General features: G+C 51.1%; 1 protein-coding gene across 2 annotated transcripts; it reads right to left on the bottom strand.

Moving 5' to 3' along the window:
• Positions 1-1,489: 1,489 nt before the first annotated feature.
• Positions 1,490-21,345, bottom strand: LOC133344565 (zinc transporter ZIP12-like). 2 transcript variants are annotated; one of them, XM_061554558.1, is made up of 11 exons: positions 20,976-21,345; positions 18,110-18,394; positions 13,530-13,719; positions 11,765-12,070; positions 9,886-10,058; positions 7,983-8,144; positions 5,980-6,105; positions 5,607-5,676; positions 4,882-5,034; positions 4,246-4,433; positions 1,490-2,784 (listed from the first exon to the last, which is right to left on the bottom strand). In XM_061554558.1, the coding sequence occupies exons 1-11, from the start codon at positions 21,222-21,224 to the stop codon at positions 2,656-2,658; spliced, it is 2,031 nt and encodes a 676-aa protein (XP_061410542.1). In that variant the 5' UTR covers positions 21,225-21,345; the 3' UTR covers positions 1,490-2,655. The 2 variants fall into 2 exon arrangements, with proteins under 2 accessions (XP_061410542.1, XP_061410541.1); XM_061554557.1 differs by having other exon boundaries at positions 5,980-6,108; positions 20,976-21,335.
• Between the last annotated feature and the right edge of the window lie 255 nt (positions 21,346-21,600).

The following is a 21,600-nucleotide window of genomic DNA, read 5'->3' as shown; positions in this document are numbered from 1 at the left end:
CTGGAGACCACCTGGGGAAGATTCCAGGCACGCGTTGACAACGATGGCGAACACGTGGAGACTCTTTGACTTTTTTGAAGCTATTAACATCCATATCTTATCATGTTGCAGTGAATTACCCGTTCTTTTTCCATTACAACGATAGTCCCATATAAGTGTTAAAATATCCTTGAAGCACCCTGTATTGCACCAGTCTTGGGCTCCCACCACATCTCAAGCCGAATACACTGCAAGCGCCTCTTTAATGGAGAGCAATGATGATGCAGCCACTGCCATCACACCGCACACACAGTCAATCAATCCACCCACCTGCACGCATTACCCGAGATGAAGCCGGACGTAGACTCTTGCCTGCTCAGCCCGGAGCGACGAGTTGCCACCATTGCATTCTGAGACGAATTAAAGTATTAAATTAAACATTTAGAACCAGAAAACTTAGAAATGTGGATTTTACTGTTACAGTCAATGCAGATATACCACCTTATTCTCGGTGCCTTGAGGTACTGCTGCGTTTATAGGACTCATGCAACGAATGGGCCTGCCTGCAGTGCAGTATTCAGTGCACCGTGAACCCAGTGACCCCTTACCTGCGAGTATTGACACATTTTCCCACTCGTTTACAATATAAATAGCAAGCTAACATTCAAGTTATTTCGTTTTCTTGCTTTCTACAATGAAAAAATTATGTATGGAGCCAGCATTAATAAACTTGTGAATTCACCATCGGTACTCGTTGTCATGATTGTTGCTTGAAGCGGTCTTTGTACACCGATGGCGTTCCAGCACACAATATCCCTCCAGTGAGGATGGTGATGGAGCAGCCAACACCATGCCAGCCATTCAACCCAATCGAGCAGACACACACCTGTACAACTGGTTGCATTACGGTGCCATTGCTTGTATCTGTTGATCCCTTGCCCACAACTATTATCTGCGCGGTCAGGTCGAACTGGTATCCGTATTACCCACAATTCTACAGATAATAACAAAAGGGAGGATGGCGTCAAGAAGCATAAACCATCAGGCAAACTTCGGTCATCCTCGCAGTGGCTTTTGGCTAACCGTTGAACAAAGATGATCACTGTATCGCGCGCTTTCAGATGCGCTTCTGCGGCCGTCTGGAACGCTCTTCCTTCCGATATTCGGAAGCCACTTGAGCTATGCACTTTTTTAAGTAATGTAGATTGAAAATTAATTTCTTTAGAACTGATTTTTGTGTTGTTTGGCCTTCCCCCGCACCTCCGATTAGCATGGTTGGCTACGTACGGTGTGAACGAAATTCAACTTATTTACATGCTATAAGTGGCCGATTGTTCCCAGCATTGGCATATAAAAGGGAGGCTGTGCACTGACCTTGAACCTGCTAACAACGCCACAGATGGGCTCAGGGACAACCAACTTTCACTCGTGGAGATGCACAAGTGGCAGAGAGGTGGGCACTAACTTCGTCTGCTGTTTCTCATGGATACGATAACTGCACACAAACACGTTCTGTCATTTTTGCACTTTATTTTTCCCACCAGCTCTGAGAGATACAAAATGTATATCGAGTAAAAAACACATTCACATAGTGCTTTACACAGATTATAGCCTCGTTCATTCACACTGGAAATGAACTGAGTCCTTCAGTGAGTCATTCCGTTTCCTGGTCCAGGGCTCTGTCAGCATGGGTTTCTCTGCTGTGGATGACGATTCCCACAATGCAACAGAGGAACTATTCGTTGTAATTGAATCATACTTTTAAAAACGCTACTTTATCAATATATTGTGATACATTGGGGCATGGGAATAGAGCGAGAGGGGGAGATGACTCATCTGGGAAACTGTATGACAGAAATGGAAAACCTTATTTCACCAAGGAAGTCTTCATGGGCCCACGTGGCTGCTTTATGAGTGACACGAACCCAGTGCTATTCTCTACGTCCAGATTCCAGGTCTGATTTCTCGCTCTTCCAAAGGCAATCCAAGCACAAGATAAATGTTACCCCTCTTTGCCACACTGCCACATGCCGTGTATGTGTGTGCGTGAGAGGCAATTTCAAAAGGGTGGCCGGGTGGCACAGTGTAACGTTAGTGCCTAACGGCAATTGGCTCCTGGATTCGATTCCCAAGCGACAATTATCTTTGGAGTTTGTTTGTTCTTCCCGTGTTCTCCAAAGGTTCCTTCCGAGTTCTCTGGTTTCCTCCCAGAGCTTAAAACAACCCCCATAATGTAACATCCCGATGCTGACAAAAATACCAGCAGATTACGTAAAAATCGGCCCCTACTGCAAACCTTTGCAGGACCATTCTGAAAGAGTCTTGAAACTCAGCGAGGCTTACTGAGTAAACAAGTGAATGAATAATAACATAACAATCAAAACCAGTTTGCCCACCACCACATTGCAATATAAAGAGTTAGTGTCCATGTATCTCACAGTATTCTCAAGATTGTAAGTATTTTCCCACAGCCCTTTTGTTGTGATACAGTGCATAAACAGGACGATTGTAATATTGAGCCATTTGTGTCTGTACGTCAATCATGAATATAAAGCATTCAAATCCACACGCTGGTCCTGAGCAAGAGTGAGCATACACGAGACGATTGTGTTCACCAGAGAGTGTGTGCATGTCTCACACCAGCTCATCACGGCGTGTGCGCGTGTGCCAAATGTCTCATATAGAGATTTGATCCTCAAAGATGGCCAGCAGCACCATGATGGCCCACCCTGCCAGCAGGCCCACGTTCTGCAGCGCAAACACCACCCACGGGAATTTGCCGGTGACTTTCATCAGCTCCGGCATCTGTGTGGGGGAGCGCACAGAGAGCGTGGCCATTAAATATCGCGTCCCAGCGTGCCGCTTGAGGCAATTTCGTGCACGCGTAAACTCTACGCGTGTGTGAAAATTATTTTACCATTTTACGAAGTCGTATCAATAGTGTGGAGTATATTTAAATGCGTGCTGCTGTGGAATGCTCGTCGCACAGACTACGTTTGTGAACAGGGCACAGTGCATTCATGCACCAGGTGTATGCATACATCTTGCCATATTGAAGAATAATACACAATTGACATAAACACACACTAGAGATCTCCTAACTATGCATGACTTGGGAATTTACGATTTTCCAAAAACAGATTTTCATATTTCTACGCCTAAATCTTCAGATTCATTTCATACCTTCGGTTTAAAACTTATAACATTTGAATAATTTGTATTTAAGTACTAAATGCAACAATTTCAACGTAAAACATGAATTCATAGCTTTAAATGTTAAATTATTCATTAGTTTTTTTTTAAAATAAAGTTCAAACTGTAAAACGATAATTCTGATATAAACATTTTAAGTTGTATTTTAGACGTCACTCCGTGTCAGGTCAGTTCTAAAACGATGTTAATTTGGGAATACCCGAAATTTGATATCTAGGTTTCTGTGGTTCTTCAGATGAATTAGAAAATCGGGGAATATGTTCTTAAATGGCAGAGATAATATCAAAAAATGAGATCCAAATTCAGTTCCATGAAGAGATTGTCGACCCTATTCATCGTTGACATCGACTTTCAAAGGCTTTAGTTGTATCCCGTGATAAAGAATATTAATGAATATTCCATCAGCTATGAAATCAAAATAATTCTGATGATGATTAAAACAATGATGGATAATGAAGATAATGATGCCAACCATTATGATCTACGTTGTTTGAAAATGCTGAGAAATTGCTGCTACCATCGCATCCCAGGTACTGGTACAGGGCATCGCACGACTTCCCATCTGGCTGCAACCCCAGCAGCAGGCACTAGAGGGCAGACAGCGAACAGCACGAGTCGCCATAAACTAACATGCAAGGTGGGTTCCTTGGGTGATATCGATAATTATATTATCTAGGCTCATGATGCACGCATCCAGAGCCGGATTCTGGGAGGCAATCGGGATAATTCTCCAGGCCCCAAGCGGCGGGGGAGGAGAGGGGTCTGTTCTGGTGTCCTGGGGCAGATCAACAATCATGGTTCTGACGCGTCGTCTTTGGAGAGCTGTCCTGGTGAGATGTGCATCGCACCCTTAGAGGCCATGAACAACATGTGTCCAAATTTAACTGTGGAAAGTTCACGTGGATTCACATTCTACATTGCAGCCACTCTGAACTGATCATGGTCTCGGGTTGTTAATTCCCTAGGTACTCATCAGAGCTGGGTGTAGCGTGTAGCCACCACGCGTGGCGCGTCAGTGGCTGCGAGTCGGTGTGGCGTGGGTGGGGCACTGACCAAGTCGACGAGAGAGATGTAGTAGAACATTCCGGCGGTTACAGAAAATATCCACTGCTGCACGATGGTGTCATTGGAGAGGGACAGGCCCACGTAGAGGCCCGTGAAGGCCGTGAGGGAACTAATGAAGTTGAGGACGAGGGCTGGACACACTCTCATCCCGGAGTTCAGCAGCGCTGCAAAGTCCCCTGAGCGTCCGAGGAGAAAGGGGTGGTGGGGGCGTGCGGTGTGAGCACACTCGTCAGCAGCTCTACGGTTCTGAGATTCACAAGCTCTGTGGCATTGTATGTACGTGTGTTGAACTTCTTCCGTACCGTACAGACTATAGCAATCCAACATTGATCGCTTCTGTGATCAGTCAAATTTAAAAACCCTATTTAAAACGTTTAAACGAAGTGCATTCTTTTATTTTATTTCTAACTACGTGACTTTACCGAAAGAACCAAAGAGAATTGATTCCTGCAGTCACGAAAGCTTCAAATCAAGATTGAAGCGCATTCTCACCACAATTATACAGAGACCGACCGACGACAGAGCGTGGATTTGAAAAGCGTCCAAATGCGCCCCCATTTCAAGATGCAGCCCAAACACACAAAAGCAGGGAGGACGTGGGCGAATCGCACGGAAGCAGGTCACCTATCTCGTGAGGAACCTCGTGAAAGAAGATGGCGAGCGAAGTGGTCAGGCCCGCGCGGTTTGAGGCCGAGAAGGCAGCACCCATGGCGAGCCCGTCGGCGAAGTTGTGGATGCTGTCGCCAACCAGGATCATGATGGCCAGGGAACTCATTCCTGGGGAGTCGCGCAGGCATCACCACAGATGTGCTCGGGTCAAGCAGCGCTGCAACCGTTGGGAATTGTGGAGCATTAAATGCCCGCAGATGTGCGTCCACGTCCATTTGCCCCCTCAAATAGCGAGGCAGAGGAGGCGGACAGCCTGCTGCAGCAGGAGCCTGGGAGAGCAGTCCAGGCCACGTGGACTCGTTCACAGCCATCGAATGTTACCAAGTGAAACCACCGCAGTAAAGCTGTGCAGGGTGGATCAGGGGCGCACCGATTAGCACCGCACTGCACTATGCATCCAGCAACACGCGTTTCATTCCTGTCCGCAGCTAACATCATTATCTGAACCAGTTGTGGGTCTCCACGTTCGCCAACCTGCATTGCACAGCGTGGTGAAGAATGGTCAAACTTCTCATGACTGAAAGGCCGGTAAGAACAACAAACTAAAGACAAAACGTGAATGGACAAAGGGCGGTAACCTCTAATTATCATTGCAGCTCAGAGGGTTGGTAAATCTAACCCACGCGATAACAATCGGGCATAAAAGCTCAAGTGAAGCACACGGCTGTCGAGGATCTGACCTTTGAACGTGCCACGATGCTTCGGAAGCGCGGCCAACGTCGGTGTCACGTCGGCCTCTTCCTCCGTGTCCTGGGAGGGGGCGGCACGGCACATTGGCAGCCCCCAGTGCCAGCGGCACAGCAATCCTATCTCTCACACCCTTAATGTCGCTTTCAAGTGGCAGACACTACTGATAATACTTGAAACAAGTGTCATTATTTGCATTATTATCATACTATTACTCTTTAGCGGAGATAGATTTGGTATTATCCTGCAGGAAAGCGAGCTCGGTGATTATACTATGGGACCGATGTGGAACGACATGGATGGCAGCAGCATGGAGCGTGCGGTGTTCCGTGTGAGCGTAGCCACGTGGGTGGCGGCAGCGCTCACGAGGCGTGTGGTGGAGGCCGTGCCGCGTCCGGCCTTGCCGGCTCTGAACGAGTCGCGCAGCGCCAGGTCGTGCGAGTGTCCGCAGTGGTTCTGCTGCTGCTGCTGCTCGCGTTCCTGGCCGCCGTCCTGCTGTGGATGAGGAGCAGTGGCACTGCGGTTAGCCGCAAACGCACTGCCAGTGCACGTCCAGCAAGGTCGGCTCTTCCCCAACACTGCTCTGCTGTTCTCCAAAACCTCACATCCGATTGGCACGGGTGGCTACGCACGGTTGGCTACGCACGGTACGAACGAAGTTCAACAAACATTCAGACATCCAGCGATCGGCTCGTCCCCAACACTGCTCTCCTCTTCTCGGCAACCTCCCACACATGCCCCGTATATTATCTAAAGCAACGTAATTATAATCACATCTTGACACAATCTGCTGATAAGTTCGTTTTAATGTTTAATTGTGTATGTGGGATGGCAGATTAAATCTCGAGCTGCTTTATGTGTAAATTACTCTCACGGTGTAATACTGTGCTCAGAGATTTTGCATATTATAAAAAAATATATATGCAGACACGCAAGTGTGCATTTATCAACGACATATTTTGTCCTGCCAGGTGATTGTTGTTAAAACCAAGTCAGGCAGCCACCTGTGTGGTCTGTGTGTTTGCTCTTTGTCTGCTGCATCGGCAATAAAACATTCCACACGCCCAGCAGGTCTGTCCGTGATGAAGCGTCGACCAATCACTTGCAGCATTCACCCCAGACACAAAAGATGTCGGCATGAACAAACGTCAACACACTCTGTGGCCAGACAATTGTAAACGTACGATGTTTATGTTCCACGTAGAAAGTGTTTCTTGTTTTCACTTAAAAGGCTTCTGCTCCGAATTAATTATTGACTGGCAATCCCAGCTGTAATTGTTTTATACGTGTGAAGGATATCACATTCTCATTTCGCAACGTGCAGTTTTTTTACATTCACACAACTTCAGTTGTTATTTTACAGTTTGCAAATGTTTTGGCAATTGCCTCTTTCTTTGCAGTGTTTGTTTCTAAATCTTCCTTCCTGTAGCTGCTGTTCTGCATTTGACACAAAGTGGACCCCCGCCTATCTATAGGGTGCAACCTAAACCTTGTGTACGGGATGCCAAGAGAAACAGCTACACTCCGCGGGTCTAAGGGCTCCTCGTGAGTTCCAATGGCGTGCCCGGCACTCATTGACGAGGAGCGACCGTGGGGGCGGAACCGATGCAGGGCACACGATCGGAGTTGAAGACGGAGAGCATTCACGTCGAATTGGTTGTCAGGAAAAACACTAAATAGATATAAGGGGTCGTTTGGGAGACCGTTCTAGGAGAAATTAACGGGATTGGCGGAGAGTCGTGGAACGTTCCAGAAAGGACAGGGAAGAGAATGAAAGGAGGGAGAGATGGGGGTTCGGGGCGCCAACTGAGCGCAGCGACTCCCTGGTGTGTGACGACACGCTGTGCGGAAGACGTGATAAAGACGAGGTTCAAGTCTCACCCGGGCTAGAACTCCTCTACACTTGTTACGCCAGAAGTGGTAAAGTCACACGATTGAAGCCCTTCAGCTGGAAAGAGTCAACCACCCATCAGACATCAGCCAAGTCTCCCCGTGCCGTGCGTGTCAGCTTTCCTCGGCGCTGAAACACGTTTCTATGTTTGGGTCCCAGCGTATATATGAGGTGCTTGTTCAAGGAATTTTCAATGAGTGCTTATCAGGGATGATTTGGCAAAATAACGAAATGCTTTTGTAAAGAGGCTGCTCTTCCAAATTACATGCCTGAACTTGAATCAGTAAAACAAAGGGCCCTTGTGCATGCGGCCTTACACCCAGACGCGACACGCGCCAGTGCCGTGCACGTGAACTCGCTGCGATGCGGCATGTCGCTATCGCACGCTACTGACAAAGTAGCTCACTCCAAGGCCCTGCCCGCAGACCGCGCCTGCATGTAACGCTTGCTTCGTCACAATGAGGTGCCGCTCGCGTACCCCTTGAGATGAAGCGATCAGCAGATGGAAGATCTTCTCCACCAAGAAGAAGATGTAGATTCCTCCCAGGAGAGCCATCAGCTTCCACACGTGACTGTTTTTCTCGACAAAGTCCTCCTCGGCGTGGTCGTGACCGTCACCGTGGTCGTGCAGGGCCAGCATCTGAAAGGGAAATGGTTTTCAACCCTCACCAGCCACTCTGAGATTTGTTCCTGCACTTTAACACGTGGCAGGCGTAGTCAACAGGTCAAAGTGCATTCCTGCTCAAATAATGAGCATTGCGACGTTGGTGCTCATCTCCTCTATAAATAGCTGAGCCAGTGGTGGTAAATTCCCATTCCCATGGCAGGGTGTGTGATTATATCCAAAGGACCGCCACTGTTGACTTCTCCATAAAGTGGTACTCATTGTATCGACCTGCAGAAATGACGGGATGAGTCAACCCCAACCAGGATGTGAACTCGAAACCTTCTATCGCGAGTCACTCACTCGACCGGTGAGCCACCTGGCCGGTTTTACATAACCGAGTGATTGTATTCGAGTGTGTAAGTCAAGAGGCGGAGATTTCCCCATTGGATATCTGCAAAGCAAACTCACTTGGTGCTGCACATTGTGATGACTATGCTCGTCGTGCTTGGGATTGGTTGGCAGATCCCATGTGTATGGGTTACCTCTGAATTCACAACTTAGCCTGAACACATCCGTGTTGCTTAGCCGGATCATCACGTGACATTCGCAAGATGGGCCGATAATTGCGATGTCGATTCCCTTCGAGTAATTGGAGGGACATTTTTCAAATTTGGATCACGACGCCACACGCGGTGGCCTGCTCTTGTGAATGACGTCACGGGATCTATAAGGCCCGCCGCAGTATTAATCAGGGCGACCGCTGAATTCGAACCGCGAATCTCTCAAGCAAACGGCGAGCCCAGCGCTACCGCTGGGCCGCGTCACCACCCACGGGCCTCGATGCAGTTTCACCGCCTGCGCCCCCCACGGCTCCGCCACAGCAGACATCCTCACGGAGCACGGCCCCACTAGCCTGCTGATAACCCGAGGCCCACATCGCCCAAATGTCATGACTACAGTATTATTTATATATTTTTTTAAATTCCTTGGAGTAAGCACTTTTCAAATTGCGAGCGATTGACTCTCACGGAATCCCCGCAGTGTGTAAGAGCAGGGCTGTTACAAACACTGCTGTTACAAACACTGCACCATTGTTGAGCTGTCGAGCAGTGGGGATATTTAATCCGGATTATGGGTTAATCCGGAATGCGGCTGTTTCTTTAACTATTTACTAAGGGCACCCGAGCTTTTAATGAGTGGCGCCTCGCTCATACTTGTGTGACTACACCTGCACTTGGGGTGATAAGGGCACCATGTTTATCCCGAGCAATTACTGATATTTGTACATACAAGTATATGGCCCTTTTCGTCACTCCACTGCTGGATGAAGGCATCCCGTGCCGTGTTCGTCGTGGGGGTTGTTTGACCCGCACGTCGCTTCACCATGCTGGGCAATGTGGGGTGAAGCAAGACGCTTAGACGTGGGGGCATAGAAGTACGGTACAACGTGCCCACCGTCTATAATTTCTGTAGTCACCTATGACAATCTACGAGTGTGCACGGTGAACATCTATGCAAGAACTATGCAGGCTCAAACCTGCTTAGCTTCGGAGATCTTGTCAGAGCAGGTGCATTTTTATTTTTCAAACGTGGACCTCGGGTGATGTGTTGTCTCGAACCAACACTTCTCTAATTTAATTAACGAATTTCATAAATTTCAACAACAAAAAATAAGCAGACGAATGATCCATTCCCCATATATGTACTTCCACATCCAAAATACAAGTGGATTGCATACATCCCATCAGCCAAGTGTTGTTCAAACCAGACGCACCTCGGGAATCAGGTGCAAGGTGGCATCTCCGGAGAGGGTGCCCACAGCCAGAGCGATGAACGTCTGCAGGATGACTCGGTACGTCTCCTGGCACGACGTGAACAGGATGACAGCGACTCCCATCAGGGAGGAAAGGCTCACCACCAGCACCGCCAGGGTTCCATACCCATACTCTGGGGAAGGAAACAGAAAATTGCTCATGAAACAATTGTCGTGATTGACAGACCTTGGTCAACGCACTGCTACGTGAAGGTGTCCTCGTGTGTCGTTTCGGTCGTGGGGGTTGTTTGACCATACTTCACCATGCTGGTCAGTACAAGTTGGTGATGGGCGCAGGCCAAGGATCGGTTTAGATATCGCTCGGCAACGAGACTCGGGCCACCGGGTTCAGACTGCAGGGTCATAGCCGTCGCAACGCCACTCCACCGCAGCTTGTGTACACGTCGCGAAGAGTGCCACGTGTTTACGATTGGCGTGTGCTAATCTCGTGTGTGCTTAGGCAAAGGCAAAAAGGGTGGCCTTAAAAATATGTGTGTGAAAGGTGGAGGTGAATGTGTAGCAGAGGTTTAAGATTGACAATAAAGGTGACCGAGATGTTTTTTTCACTGCGCGCGGCCTATTCTTGTCTCTGATGTCACGGGGTTTTTAATCTTTACTGTGGGCCTAATTCCAAGAATGGCCACTTTCATGAACTCATAGCAAACTCCCAATTCTAGCACTGTGCACCGAGTGCACGTGACGGATGTGTTCCCGATGTTTAATTTATTCATCTTAGAAGAGGGCCGAGGCACGACATTGCAACCGATTCTAGAATAAAAACGGGTTTTGGACTTATCCGAGGTGATGACGTCACGGCACACATGCCGTGAAGTCGGCGTGCGCACGTTGGAGCAAATGGTTGGCAGATCACCGAGAGATTCATTAAACTTTCCAAACCTTAAATCTTGACTTAAAGCTGCTTTCGTGACTGCAGGAATTCATCTTCTTTGGGTCTTTCGGTAAAGTCACGTAGATAGGTTCAAAGAAAATAACAAAAAAAATAACAAAACTACGACGTTTCGATCTACGTGACTTTAGCGAAAGAACCAAAGAATATGAATTCCTGCAGTCACGAAAGTTTTAAGTCAAAATTTAATTATGTTCTTACACGAGAAATAGAATTTCTTAGGGAGATCAGATGCCAACGTGACTGAGCGCGTCATAATAAAGCAATTGGAGCGTGAATGCTCACAAAATAGTGTTGAAGATTGGTAAAGCTTATGGAAATAACTAAGTACATCAAGAAGAAATGTGATCAATATTTACAAAGATCAGGGCCACGTAAAGTATTGGCACATTTGACGTGCCAGCTTGACTGGCACATGGAATATATATTCATGAATTACACACAAGGCGACGACGCGTGGCGCTGTAAAGTGATAGAATGAGTCTGGGAATAAAATGGAGGCCTAAATTATTAAAAGATGAAGTAGGTATGTCATGCTTAATTAAGGTTAAGCTGAGCGTGTGTGTGCTTGTCCATATAAGGAGTTGCAGAGCAAGATGCTAGAGAAACAATAGCGATTCTGATACCATGCTCGAGCCCATGCTGGATCCCAAGATCTAACCCGTGCTCAAACACACGCTTGACCACATTGCCGTAGACAGCTCAACCCCGTGCCAGATCTCTCCGCACGTGAACACGCGGCCATTCCGATTCCGACTAAACGTTTCTGCGACGACACAATCGATGCCTTCCATTGGTTGGTGACCGCGTGGCATCGTTTCCCATTGGCCACGCACGCGTCGTCCCTCCTTAATTCACGGACAACATCGTGTCGCCACCACGGCGCGAGCGAGTCGAGGTGAGCGTGGGGTGACGGTGGGTTAGGCTCCTCACTCTCCACAGTGGTGGGGGGCGCGCCGGGCGCCGGCGCCTCCTGGTCGCCGTGGGCCCGGCAGGCCCCGCTCAGCAGCTGCTGGACGATGGCCACGGCGAGCGCGGAGAAGTTGCGCCGGACGACGCCGCTCGAATTGAAGTCGAAGACGTCGCAGAGCTCGTGCGCGCTGTAGCACGTCTCCTCGGGGCCGCGGTGCTTCTCCTCCTCGTCGTCGTCGTGGTGGTGCGCCTGCTCCTCGTCGTCGTGGTCCCCGTGACCTTCCTCCGTCTTGCCCAGATGAAGGCGCTCGAGCAAGGCCGCCAGGTCTGCCGCACGACAGCGCGCTCGTCAGCCCCGAGACGTGGCCGAGGCGGCTGCGGTGGCTCCGTGTGCGAGTGCGAAAACATATTGGGGCGCATCACATAATGCCGGAGGTTGTGAGCGAGACCGATTTGTGTAACTGGATTGACGCCAGGCACAGGTTTGGGGTGCGTCTTCCTTTCCGGAGCGTCTTATAAACCGGAGAATATGGTAATGGTGTTGTGTGTATAGCAGATTGTGGATATGTTACACAATGTACAATGTTTGGCTTTCCTGACACTCATCTAAAGGTTCGCAATGCAGGTTTTAACATTTTGTGTCCTGAATGATCAAACCTTTAAAACCTGGCGGTGGCTGGGGGATTGTCCTCCCTCACCACTCACTGCCCCCTCTTACCTCGTGAGAATCGGTGTTCTTTGCGCTCATTCGCAATACTCGGTTGCCTTGGTATTTATGATCGCTCCAAGCCCGCGCCAACTGGATTCAGAGTTTTGTTAGAGGCTCTATATTTTTGCACTCATTTATGATTCTCTTTATTTCACAATATCTGGTTATCGGGGTCCGTTGCGGCAACTCGCACACAGGCAGCGTGCTATGTATCATCACAGAGCCATGCTGCCCGATGTCGCAGTGATTCTTCTGCACTTAACCGGTGCCTAAGCCACGCCGCCGACTGCACGGGCTGCGTTGAAGTCTCCCGGCTACACTCTGCACTCTGTTCAGCCGCGAGACTGATTGTGGTCGTGAAGCTCTGCCCGGTTCAATCCGCAAGTGGGAACAATGTGGCTGCTATGTTCCACATCGCCATGAAGTTACTAAAGGCCTACTTTGTAAATCAACATTGCAGCTCCAAGCGTGTTGCCCATCACCAAGAGTGATCTTACAAGTAAGCGATGTCTGAGTTATTGGTGTGGTTGTCACGAGTAGAGGTGTTAATTTCGGATCGAGTCGTCCGGCCAACGTACGAACAGCGACATCGTCTCGTAGTCTCTGGCTCCAAGAGGGATGTTGGTCGTGAAGTCACCCACGCCGCTAACACTGCACTCACTCCCCCGCTTGACCACAGGGTGTGAACGCACCTCGCAATCTCTCTTACGTCAGTGTTGCTCCGAGCAGCATCAGAAGGTATGTGTTGTGTTGGGATACTACATTCATACAATCACCAACACCGGTTTCAATCGCTATCTATCTGTGATCGGCGGGATGAATGTCACGTGAATTCCAACGAGACCTAACCATTTGAAGGGCTTGAGAACGTTTAAACACAGCGCCTTTAATTTATAATTATTAATAACAGGATATTCACCCTTCTCGGATGTGTTGATGGATTGCGCCGTGTCTTTGTTGGGCACAAAGTCCGACGTTTCGCTTCGTGAGCTGGGACGTCGCTCCCCGAAACCGCGCGGCAGAGCCGCCGTGCGGCGACGGCGGCGGAGCGACAAATCGCGAAGCCACCGAGAATACCTTGCTCGGTCATGGCGTCGGCCGCGCTGCTGTGCGTGCGGAATATGTGGTCGAGGAAGAAGTCTGGGCCGAGGAGCGAGTGCCTCAAGCAGCGGTGCGCCCCGGCGAGGAAGAGCGCGGCCACGCGCCCGAGCTGCCCTGCCTCCACCGCCCGGGCCGGCACCGCTCTCCGCGCGGCAGCGTCCATGCACTGCACATTTTTTAAAACAAATATTACATAGAAAACAGGGGGAACATAGACATAGGGTAGGGAGGGGGGTAGAGAGAGAGAGGGAATGGATAAAAAGGAGGAGAGCAGAGCGTGAAATCTTTTGTGAAATATTTCATTAAAAAAAGCATTGAAAAAAACGAACTTACGAACGAAGCAAAGTGCAGACTACACCGAGCATCTTCTTGCTTCCTCTGATCGTAAAAAAAGAGGGAGGGATTGGCTTCTCCAAACCCCCGTGGTGTCCTTCTCTCTCTTGATCGGTAAAAGCGAGAATCGGTGTTCTGCGCGCTCAATTGCAACACTCGGTTGCATGATTATTTATGACGGCTCCAAGCCCGTGCCAGCTGGATTCAGTCGTATTAGGCTCTGTATTTGTGCACGCATTTATGATTCTATTCACTTGACAATATCCGTTCAGAGGGAACCCCTGCTCCTTTGCGGCAACTCGCACACAGACGCAGGCAGCGCGCTATGCATCATCACAGAGCCATGCTGCCCGATGTCGCAATGATTCTTCTGCACTTAGCCGGTGCCTAATCCACGCCGCCGACTGCACGGGCTGCGTTGAAGTCTCCCGGCTAAACTCTGCACTCTGGTCAGCAGCGAGACTGACTTTACCAAAAGAACCAAGAATATGAGACTGATTGTGTTCGTGAAACTGTGCCCGGTTCCATTTACAAATGGAAACAATGTGGCCGCTATGTTCCACATCGCCATGAGTTTACTAAAGGCCTCCTTTATAAATCAACATCGCAGCTCCATGCGTGTCGCCCAATTGCCGTAACGATGATGCACAAACGATACGTTGGTTATAGAATTTGATGTGGATATGCCCGAAGCAATGAACCCTAACGTGGGCAATGGAATTGATCCCATCATGCTTGATACCCATGTAACGTGCAGCGGATCTCAATAACAACCGCAAAGCACCACTGTCAGAGTCAGAGCCACTGGGGAGACAAAGGCGGTCGGCCGTGGTGCTGGCCAACCACCCCCTCGTGTTCCATGCCGGCCTTCATAGGTGCTACTCCCTAACAGCACTTGCCCCAACAGTTTATTAATGCTATACGGGGGATCTATTGTTTTGAGTACCCTGTGTGTGAGTGTAGGGACGAGTGTGGTTTGTATACACTGCCACACTCAGGGCTAAACCCTCGTGTGTGTGTGTTAGTGACTGTGTGTGTGTTAGTGATTCTGCCTCGTGTGTGTGTGTGTTAGTGACTGTGTGTGTTAGTGTCTGTGTGTGTGTTAGTGATTGCGTGTGTGTGTGAGTGACTGCGTGTGTGTGTTAGTGACTGTGTGTGTGTGTTAGTGACTGTGTGTGTGAGTGACTGTGTGTGTCTGTGTGTGTGCGTGAGTGACTGTGTGTGTGTTAGTGATTGCCGCTGTGTCCCCTCGCTGTGTCCTTGCTCCTTGACCTCCGCATTCCTCTTCCTTCCCCACGTGTTCACACAGAGCGGCGGTGGTGGTCCATGATGCGATGGTCGACGATTCGCCTCTGGGCTCACGAATCTCGCGGTGCCTAAACTAGACCTGGGATCCGGCTTCTGGATCCATCTCAACCTCCCGTTACTAATTAGAGCACCGACTGTAAGAGAAGTTTGTTTTGGGCTAGATCGCGTAAAAAGATAAATGTGTCGTGAAAACCCGCCACCACCCGACACAGCCAACTAGTAAGGGTTGTTGACACGTAAACAGAAAGTGCCAATTCGTCACTAGTACAGCACTAACCGGTGTGTTGGAGAGCCAAGCCACAACATTTACAATCTGAGTTCGACGTTTCGCCAGTAATTACAATTAGCTTCATCAGGCGACGTACATGATGCATGTGCATTATGCGAGCCCTTTGATCTTGTCCTTCCTATCCATTGTGTGTAATAATCCCTATTGAAGTACGCTGCCCTTTGTAGACACGCACTTAAACAATGTATTATTAGATGATTCGCTTCCACGCAGCACTAAGGCGGTAGCGATCCGAACGGTTAAAGTTATTTTGATTTCTTTCAATTTTTATAGATTCTCTAATTAGTCTTGGCCAGTAGTAGCTAGTTTTGCACAAAACTTCAACATTATCAAAATCAATTGAGTGTCCTTGTTGGCACTCGTGCTCTGCTACTGCTGACGTTGTATTTGGGAGTATTTAATATTTCTCTGATGTTCTTTTAGTCTCGTGCTGATCATTCGTCCTGTTTGCCCAACATAACATTTACCACACGTGCAGTTAATCCTGTACGCACCTTCTGTTGATAGCTTCGGTCTACATCTTTTGATATTGGTCGCGAAAGCCTCCGTGTTAAACAGCGACGGTGTCAGAGTGACGCGGTGTGGGGAGTTGTGACACTCTGCTGAACGCGCTCCCTGCACGGCGCCTTTGCTCACGCATCGCGAGCCAAAAGAAAACCACTTTCTACTACTGGACAATCTGTGAAAAAGAGCTTCACAGCTCATCGGATTCCCCCAAAATTATAAATAAAGATTCTGAGAGTGATCAAGAGTCTGGTTCTGACGTGCGGTGGGTCGGAATCCGCCACCAGGAACCTGAGCCGGAGCGCGTCAACACGGAGAGCGGCGGCAGCGTTTGGCGAGAGAGGAGAGAGAGGGGGGACATGGAGTAGGGAGAGAGGGGGTAGATTGAGAGGGGGTAGAGAGAGAGGGGGGGGGGGTAGAGAGAGGGGGTAGAGAGAGAGAGAAGGGGAAAGGAGAGCAGAGCAAGATATTTTTTTGTTAAATCTTTCATTTAAAAAGGGGGAGGGGTGTACGTAAAGCAAAGCATTAAAACAACGAACTGATGAACGAAGCAAAGTGGCGACTACACCGAGCATCTTCTTGTTTCCTCTGATCGTAAAAGAGAGAGAGAGAGGAGCGAGTGGAGCGAGTGGAGGGACAGAGAGGAGCGAGTGGAGGGGCCGAGTGGAGGGGGGGCGAGTGGAGAGAGGGGAAAGAGAGGAGCGAGTGGAGGGGGGGCGAGTGGAGAGAGGGGAAAGAGAGGAGCGAGTGGAGGGGGGGCGAGTGGCGCTCTGGGGCCACTCCACCGCCCCAGCTGCTCGCAGGGGACGAGGGCCCCGCCACCCGGCAGCGGTGGACAAAAATAATAATATAAATATTTTGTTTTTACTATTATTTCTATTTGTATTTCAATTATTTATTTTGTTACCTACGTGACTTTACCGAAACAACCTAAGAGTATGAATCCTTGCAGTCACGAAAGCTTCAACTCCAGAATGGCTACGGCTGGTGGACCTGCTGGTAACGACGTTATGTACTCCAACAAAATTATACTTTTTGGTTCTTTCGGTAAAGTCACGTGGGTATAAAATAAAATGAAGCACGACGTTTCGGGCGCAACACAAGCGTCCTTCATCAGGTGCTTTCCCACCAAAGAGTATGGATTTCTGCAGTCACGAAAGCTTCAAATCAAGATCTAACAACATTGTGACGTTCTCTACAACATTGTGACGTTCTCTACAACATTGTGACGTTCTCTACAACATTGTGACGTTCTCTACAACATTGTGACGTTCTCTACAACATTGTGACGTTCTCTACAACATTGGCATGGTTGGCTGCGAACGGTGCGAAAGAAACAAAACGTACGATGAGAAAGAGACGTTGCCAAAACCGTCACCTACTATTATATACACGTTTACATTTTGACTTAAAACTTTCGTGACTGCAGTAATTCATATTCTTGTTTTTTTCGGTAAAGTCACGTAGATAGAAATTTTTTAAATAAAATTTAAATGAAACCAAATTTTATTTTATTTGTAATTTTTAATAATTTATTTTATTTTTATTGTATTTTCTATCTACGTCACTTTACCGAAAGAACCAAGAATACGCGCACGTTCACTTGTCAGGCCACGGTCTCATTGACAGATGCTGTGCTGTGTACACCACTGCTCAGACAGCAGCAGCATCAGCAGCATCAGCAGCAGCATCAGCAGCAGCAACTTGCAGCAGCAACTTGCAGCAGCATCAGCAGCATTATCATCATCAGCAGCATCAGCAGCAGCATCAGCAGCATCATCAGCAGCAGCATCATCAACAACAGCAGCAACTTGCATCAGCAGCATCATCATCAGCAGCAGCATCATCATCAGCAGCAGCAGCATCATCAGCAGCAGCATCAACAGTAGCATCAGCAGCAGCAACTTGCATCAGCAGCATCATCATCAGCAGCAGCAACTTGCATCATCAGCAGCAGTATCATCAGCAGCAGCAGCAACTTGCATCATCAGCAGTAGCATCATCAGTAACATCATCAGCATCATCATCAGCAGCAGCAGCATCATCATCAGCAGCAGCATCACGGGACATGCCACCCAAGCGGCTCCCCCGTGGAGGCGCCGCGCTGCGCGCTGCCCGCGACCTTCTGGAAGAGGCGCGTGGCGGGAGGGAAGCCGCTCCGCGTGGAGTCCAGCAGCCCCAGCGTCTGCGAGGAGGAGAGGCTGCCGCTGCTGCCGCCGCCGCCGCCGGCGGCCCTCACGAGGCCGTCCAGGAGGAAGGCGAGCGGCAGGGTGGCGCCCTGTCCCGGCCCGCAGCCGCGGCCGGGCTCCCTCAGCAGGTGCAGCAGCAGCAGCGCCGCGTGAGCGCCACTCACGCCGCCCGCCGCGGGGCCGAGCGGCGCCCACGCGCCCGTCGTGTCGTTGAAGCACTGCGAGCCAGGAGCGGGTGGGTGGGTGGGTGGGTGAGTGGGTGGGTGAGTGGGTGGGTGGGTGAGTGAGTGGGTGGGTGGGTGAGTGAGCGAGTGGGTGGGTGAGTGAGCGAGTGGGTGAGTGAGCGGGTGGATGAGTGGGCGGGTGAGTGGGTGGGTGGGTGGGTGGGTGGGTGAGTGGGTGGGTGGGTGGGTGAGTGGGTGGGTGGGTGGGTGAGTGGGTGGGTGAGTGGGTGGGTGGGTGAGTGAGCGAGTGGGTGGGTGAGTGATCGAGTGGGTGAGTGAGTGGGTGGGTGAGTGAGTGGGTGGGTGGGTGGGCGAGTGAGTGAGTGGGCGAGTGAGTGGGCGAGTGAGTGGGTGAGTGGGTGGGTGGGTGAGTGGGTGGGTGGGTGAGTGGGTGAGTGAGTGGGTGGGTGGGTGAGTGGGTGGGTGGGTGAGTGAGCGAGTGGGTGAGTGAGCGGGTGGGTGAGTGGGTGGGTGAGTGGGTGGGTGGGTGAGTGGGTGGGTGGGTGGGTGAGTGGGTGGGTGGGTGAGTGGGTGGGTGAATGGGTGGGTGGGTGAGCGAGTGGGTGGGTGAGTGAGCGAGTGGGTGAGTGAGCGGGTGGGTGAGTGAGTGGGTGGGTGGGTGGGCGAGTGAGTGAGTGGGCGGGTGAGTGAGTGGGCGAGTGAGTGGGTGAGTGGGTGGGTGGGTGGGTGAGTGAGTGGGTGGGTGGGTGGGTGAGTGAGTGAATGAGTGGGTGGGTTGGTGAGTGAGTGAGTGAGTGGGTGAGTGGGTGGGTGGGTGAGTGAGTGAGTGGGTGAGTGAGTGGGTGGGTGAGTGAGCGGGTGGGTGAGTGAGCGGGTGGGTGAGTGAGCGAGTGGGTGAGTGAGTGGGTGAGCGAGTGGGCGAGTGAGTGGGTGGGTGAGTGAGCGGGTGGGTGAGTGAGCGGGTGGGTGAGTGAGCGAGTGAGTGGGTGAGCGAGTGAGTGGGTGGGTGGGTGAGTGGGTGCGTGGGTGAGTGGGTGCGTGTGTGAGTGGGTGGGTGGGTGCGTGGGTGAGTGGGTGGGTGAGTAGGTGGGTGAGTGAGTGGGTGAGTGAGTGGGTGGATAATGGGGGGGGGGGAGAGACGCTGGCGGTGAGCGCGAGTCGTGCGAGCCGCTTTGTTGTAGAGGTTCACGGTTCGGTAGCGGCGGGCCGCCCTGGTCAATTCAGAACTACGCGACGTCGTCTGCATCACATGGGATGTTCAAGAGCCACCCGTGGACGTGGTTTTCTCTCCGCTCTAAAACGCAAACCATTGACCGCACATTCCCAGCATATGGCTTCTAAAATAGGATTTACAATCAATGTCTGCCATGTGTGAACAACGTGTAAACTATAATTTTGTGTATTAGGAAATCGTAAATTGCGCTCAGTTTCCTGAATATTTACCCCACGTGTCATCGGGAAGGGAATGCCGAGCTGTGAAGAAGTTTGTGTATTCAGGTGTGCACTGCTCAGTGAAGAGCTTTTCAAGGGCGTTACAAGGCGGAATCTCGAGATGTATGGCCTCAAGCTGGCTGTTTAAAAGAACATTGTTTTACAATGGGGATGTTAGGCTACGAATCAGGAGTAATAGGATCCTGGCAAAACATTTAGAAAATAAGCCCCTTGCCTCTGACCCTATGGACATTCAAAGGATGTCGGGAATTTCATGGCAGGCTAGAGGGGGAAATGACTCGGGAGCTTGAAGAGAACGTGGAAGGAAGAAACCGTGGACACGATCACGAGGTGCTGGGATGGGCACGTGTGCGGCTTGGGCAGTCAGCGAGTGGCACCCAGAGGCGTGACACTGCCGGAGCGCGCCAGCTGAGAGAGATCGCCAGCTAGTCGTGCCGGCTTGGCGGGAGAGGCTGGCGAGTATGCGGTGTGGACACCGCAAGCACCATTCACCACTTCGCCGTCGTCGGCAGCTTATTCCATCGTGAAAACAAGTTGCCTTGATCGAAACGCCTGCATGGTGACAACAGCCATCCCGAGCGTGCTAGCGGTGCCCAATAACCACCACGGGAATCTTTGTTGTGCCTGTAGACCAGGGTCGCTCCCGCACACTCGCACTACATTTATTTGGGGAGCGGTGGTGCAACGATTACAACTGGCAGAGCACGATGGTCACCAGCGTCATTACAAGCATCGTCACGATCACCATCATCATCAACTCCAGCGTCAGGGTGAATCCGCTCATCATGACTGAAAGAGAATGGTGATGGTGATGATTATGACCGTCGTCCTTAAGTTCAGGATGAAGATCATCCCCATCGTCTTGTGCTTGTTAAGAACCCCAACGACAGCATGTCACGATCGCCGTCACGCCACATCTACTGCCATCAACCCATCGACACGGACACCATCACTGCCATCACGATGGTGAGAGACCGGACCGAGTCCAGCGACTCTGGGATTCGGGGCCAATCGAGCTGCTGTTGTGTGGCCACACCGCAAGCGGAGTCCAACTTGGACGGCTCAAATCTACATTCGGTGGTGCAGGGCCCACCCGGCACCCACGGAGCGCGGGCCGTGTGAGAGACGCGGCTGCCATCAGCGCTGCCCCTCCCCCTCGTACCGGCACGCAGAGCGCCTCGTCCCCGCAGCGGGAGCGCGCCAGCAGCGCGGCCAGGGCGCGCGTCTCCTCGGCGCTGGGCTCGGACGACTCCCCGTCGCCCCCCGAGTCCCAGTCGGGGTTGCCGTTGCTGCTGCCGCTGCTGCTGCCGCTGCTGCTGCTGCCGCTGCTGCTGCTGCCGCTGGGCTGCGCCTCCACGACGGTGCCGAGCAGCGCGGCGAGGCAGAGCGCGGCGAGCGGCGCGGTTCGCATCGCGAGTCCGAGCGCGCGGCGCGCGGCGCGTGGCGGCGCAGGTTCCTTGGAGCTCGCGGGGGCAGCGGAGAGGGCGGCTGCTGCGGGAGAATGGGAGCTGGGTCCGCGGAATGCGGGGCTGGAGGAGGTGCCAGGGTAGTGGCAGGAGGCGTAACAATGAGGGGGGAGGAGGAGGAGAGGGGCGAGGAGGAGGAACGCGACGCGGGCTCGAGACGCGCAGAGCCTCCCGCGGCGCGCACCACCTCAGACTCGGAGTCTTTGTTTACACTGCAGGACGAATCCGATGAGCTATAAAGCTCTTTTTCACAGATGTCCCTGCCCGGAGTCATGCCTGAGCGTGGCTTCACGGTTGCACGGCGTTGGCAGCGGACTCCGT

This window comes from Lethenteron reissneri, chromosome 20, assembly GCF_015708825.2.
Source record: "Lethenteron reissneri isolate LAM-NWPU_2019-01 chromosome 20, ASM1570882v1, whole genome shotgun sequence".
In the NCBI taxonomy this organism is placed as follows: domain Eukaryota; kingdom Metazoa; phylum Chordata; class Hyperoartia; order Petromyzontiformes; family Petromyzontidae; genus Lethenteron; species Lethenteron reissneri.
Note: the sequence above shows the minus strand (reverse complement) of the source record. Positions and strands in the feature narration are given on the sequence as shown.